At 51.9% G+C, this 3,918-nt stretch overlaps 2 protein-coding genes across 5 annotated transcripts in view; one reads left to right on the forward strand and one right to left on the reverse strand.

Annotated features, from left to right (window-relative positions):
* The window catches only part of LOC119467754 (serine/arginine-rich splicing factor SR45-like), a 2,621-nt gene extending 1,270 nt beyond the window's left edge, over positions 1-1,351 (reverse strand). The window contains exons 1-2 of the mRNA XM_037730048.1: positions 1,264-1,351; positions 147-1,176 (exon numbers count right to left, since the gene is read on the reverse strand). Coding sequence (XP_037585976.1) covers positions 185-1,176; positions 1,264-1,351 — 1,080 coding nt within the window. The 3' untranslated portion in view covers positions 147-184. The remainder of the gene's footprint in view (positions 1-146; positions 1,177-1,263) is intronic.
* Positions 257-3,918, forward strand: part of PANK2 (pantothenate kinase 2) — a 36,752-nt gene continuing 33,090 nt past the window's right edge. The window contains exon 1 of one of the 4 annotated variants that reach the window (XM_037730027.1): positions 257-317. Coding sequence is in view for 2 of the 4 variants with exons in the window: in XM_017504841.2 (XP_017360330.2) it covers positions 875-1,142 (268 nt within the window). In the remaining 2 variants the exon portion in view is untranslated. Of the gene's footprint in view, positions 318-503; positions 1,143-3,918 lie in introns of those variants that run through there. The other 3 variants (XM_017504841.2, XM_037730026.1, XM_037730028.1) reach the window with 3 other exon arrangements.

Here is a 3,918-nt window from a genome sequence, read left to right on the forward strand (position 1 = left end):
GTGGCAGTCAAATCCTTCTATGTCCCCCAGTTTATCACTCAGAAAGGGTCTCCAGACTCTCCCGCAAAAGGCCAACTCTACTCGCCGGCTCCCACTTCCCCTCCTTCGCCACAGGAGGGTGGCGAAGGATTTACAGTATAACCCACCTTTCTATCAGTTGCCATGGAGACCAGCCCCAGTCCTTTCATTCCTTCTGGTACCAGGAACGTCTCCATCCAACGCAGGCGGAAAGGAGGCGGCTTAGCCCAAACATGCTGGGGGAGGGGCTGGTGGCCTCCACGGCAGCTGAGGAACAAGGCCGACGGACAAAGGCTAATGTCAGCCGCGATTCAAGCCCTTTGGTCTGCAGACAACCGGCGGCCAGGCGCTGCGGAAGCACTACTGAGCTGGAGGAGGGCTCGATCAACGAGGACTGCACGGAGCAGCGGGATGGGACTCGGGGTCGCCCCAAGAGAGTTCCGCGGCCCGGGGGGCAGACCCATGGACCGGGGTAGCTGATGGCGGGGTGGATGAGGAGGCGCAGGCCCTTCCACCCACGTGTCCATTGGGCGGCGCCGCCATCACTCTGTTTTCGGCTACACCGCCTTCTCCTCCTCCGCGGAACCCGGATCCCCTCCTCCAACACCTCCCGCCCCGTCACGGGAGCCTCTGATTGGACAGAGATACGGTCAATCCTCCTCGAGTTAGGGAGCCGATTGGACGCGAGGCCTTCGGGCCGCCCCCAGCCTCGTCGCATTGGCTTCCTGCGCGTTGGCGCAACGGAAGAGGCGGCCGGCCGAGGGCGCGCCTCTGCTCCGTCTGGACTACCGTGGAGGAGGAAAGGAGGAGTCAGACTCTGGGGGGCTGGCTCGGGCGGCAGCGGTGGCTGCTGCGGATGGGAGCGGGCCGGCTTGGCGCGCCCATGGAGCGCCACGGCAGGGCCTCCGCCGCCTCCGCCACCTCCGCCTCGTCGGCAGGGGAGCAGGCGGCTGGGGGCCCCGAAGGGCGGCGGCGGGAGCCACTGCGGCGCCGGGCGAGCAGCGCGTCGGTGCCCGCGGTCGGGGCCTCGGCGGAGGGCGCGAGGCGGGACCGGCTGGGCTCCTACAGCGGCCCCACGGCGGTCACCCGTCAGCGCGTCGAAAGCCTGAGGAAAAAGCGGCCGCGTAAGTGTCCCGTGGGGCGCTCTCCAGGCCCGCCCTGCCCCCCTTCCGGCCCGCCCTGCCCTGCCCTACCCCCTTCCGGCCTGGCCGCAGTTTTTCCCGCGCGCGGACACTGTCCCTGTACTGTGGTCTCTCGTTGGTGCGTGGCTCGACACCCGGCTCCGAGGCCTCGGGTCCCCCGAAAACAGCACCTTTGGGGGACCCGCGCCCATTGGTCTACCCTTCCCGCTTGTTGAAGTGGTGGGCTTTTTCTCAGGACCCGTGCTCCCTTATCTTAGCTCCTCGGGCATTCTTTTCCCCAGCATCACATGATTTTTATCTTCGAGAAGGCTGCTTTTGACTCATTTCCACCTCCCCTCCCCCCAGATCCTTTGAATCCCCAATGTCTGTCTTCCGTGGGTTGCCAAAGAGCTGCTCTCTAATACTTTAAGTCCCTTTTATTCTTCAATTTCGGGCTTACTGGAAAATGGTTAGCTGCCCCCTGAGTTGCACCAGGCCTGAAACTGTATTCCGTGTACCTCTAAGCTTTGGCTGCTGTTCTTCCCATGATAATCCGGGTCATCTCTCACCCACATATCCTCCCCGTTTTCCTTATTTCTGTTTGAGGGTACTCACGATTCAGAACTCTGGCATTCTGGCCATTAAGGCTCTTTGTTTTGAGGGAAAGCAACATTTTTCTGAATTTTGCCTTGGGAGTTGTGTACGCTCTTCCCAGAGAATCCGTTTCTCTATTTTATTATCAGATTTCTTTTTCTATGTTGTGTTATTTCCTCCCTTTTACACGTCTTCAATTCAGGACCGCTGCCTGGCAGCCATTGCTACTGTTAAAAGCATCGATTGTCCTGATACTGTAATATGAGCTTTACAGTGTGATGCCATTTTACATATGGTTGTACTTTTTGGTGTATGTTGCCAGATTCCTATTTCAGGAAATTGACTTGTGTAAATGCAGATTGTGAGAGGGAGGGAAAATGGCAAGATGTGTGTGAGGTCTTTATTGGATAGTCTTGTACCTTTGCCCAATCACCCAATTGCTTTTTTGAATTTTCTCTAATATGGGTGATTAATCGCAGTTCTATTTTGCTGTGAAAAGTTTGGGAGTTTTCAATTCTTTTGTTTTTTTCCATCTTCTTGCAACAGATTTGGGAAACAGATTCTTAACCTGTGCCATTTTCAAAGTCAGTCACCTAGTTTTGTTTTACTTGAGAAGAACCTGAGTTTGAAGCAATGCAAAATATGAGATCCTTCATGGTTTTGTATTACATCATTGGAAATGGATGTAAATTCCAAAGATTCAGCAAATGAGAATCACAGCCATTAGCCACAAGGGTTTTTTTGGTTTGTTTTTTTGTTTGTTTTTTTTAGTTTGAGACAGCGTCTTGTTCTGTTGCCCATGCTGGAGTGCAGTGGCATGATCATGGCTCATTGTGGCCTTAACCTTCTGGGCTCAAGCTATCCTCCTGCTTCAGCCTCCTGCATAGCTGGGACTAAAGGCAGGTGCCACTATGCCAGGCTGATTTTTTATTTTTAAATTTTTTTTAATAGAGATGGGATCTTGTTATGTTGCCCAGGCTGGTCTTGAACTCCTCCTGGTCTCAAGTGATCTTCCCACCTCGGTCTCCCAAAGTGCCAAGAGTATAGATGTGAGTCATTGTGCCTGGCCTGGCAGCCTTTTAAGAGCTTTGATAACTTGTTAGTCTCATGGCTCTGAGGTAGGTGGTAGTATTCTATTATACAGATGAGAAAACTGGGTCACATTTGCCCAGTGTCAAATGGCTAGTGCGTTGTGAAATAGAAATGTAAACTCAGGATTTCTAGCTTCATAGCTTTTGCTGTGGACCACTGTGCTTTACTGAATTATTTATGTTCTATTAATTGTTTCTTCCTTCTAAGACCAAGCATAAGTTTGATCTTTTGTGTTCAAGATTCACTTGCTTGAGGCGAAAATTTTTAGCTACTGTGGGAAGTACTTCCAAATACTGAGCATGAGAATGACCTGGTAAAACTGCAGATTTGGTGGGCCCAGTTAAGCTCCTTATGTTCAGATACAGGTGACTCAAAGACCACACTGCGAAAAACTGGTTTACACTGCGTGGGGAGAATTATATTAAAGCAGTTTTGTAACTTCTTTTAGGGAAGTAAGTAGACACATATTCATGCTATAGGGTTTATATTTTGTTTTGGTGTGTGATGTTTGTTGTGATTCCCTTCATTGCCTTCTCTGACTGATGAATCATGGAAACCCACCTCTTGGGTAATGAGACCTGCTAAAGGAATAAACAGGATGCTGATTTTCCTTCCATTTGTTCTTCTGTACTATCTAGGGTTGCCCTATTAGATGGAGAAACAGGCTGGGCACAGTGGCTCACGCCTATAATTGCAGCCCTTTCGTAGGCCAAGGTGGGTGGATCACCTGAGGTCAGGAGTTCGAGACCAGAGACCAACCTGGCCAACATGGTGAAACCCCGTCTCTACTAAAAATAGAAAAATTGCCGGGCGTGGTGGCTCACACCTGTAATCCCAGCACTTTGGGAGGCCGAGGCGGGTGGATCACAAGGTCAAGAGATTGAGACCATCCTGGTCAACACGGTGAAACCTCGTCTCTACCAAAAATACAAAAAATTAGCCGGGCATGGTGGCGTGTGACTGTAATCCCAGCTACTCAGGAGGCTGAGGCAGGATAATTGCCTGAACCCAGGAGGCAGAGATTGCAGTGAGCCGAGATTGTGCCATTGCACTCCAGCCTGGGTAACAAGAGCGAAGCTCCATCTCCAAAAAA

This window comes from Cebus imitator, unplaced genomic scaffold (assembly GCF_001604975.1).
Source record: "Cebus imitator isolate Cc_AM_T3 unplaced genomic scaffold, Cebus_imitator-1.0 Scaffold328, whole genome shotgun sequence".
Lineage (NCBI taxonomy): Eukaryota > Metazoa > Chordata > Mammalia > Primates > Cebidae > Cebus > Cebus imitator.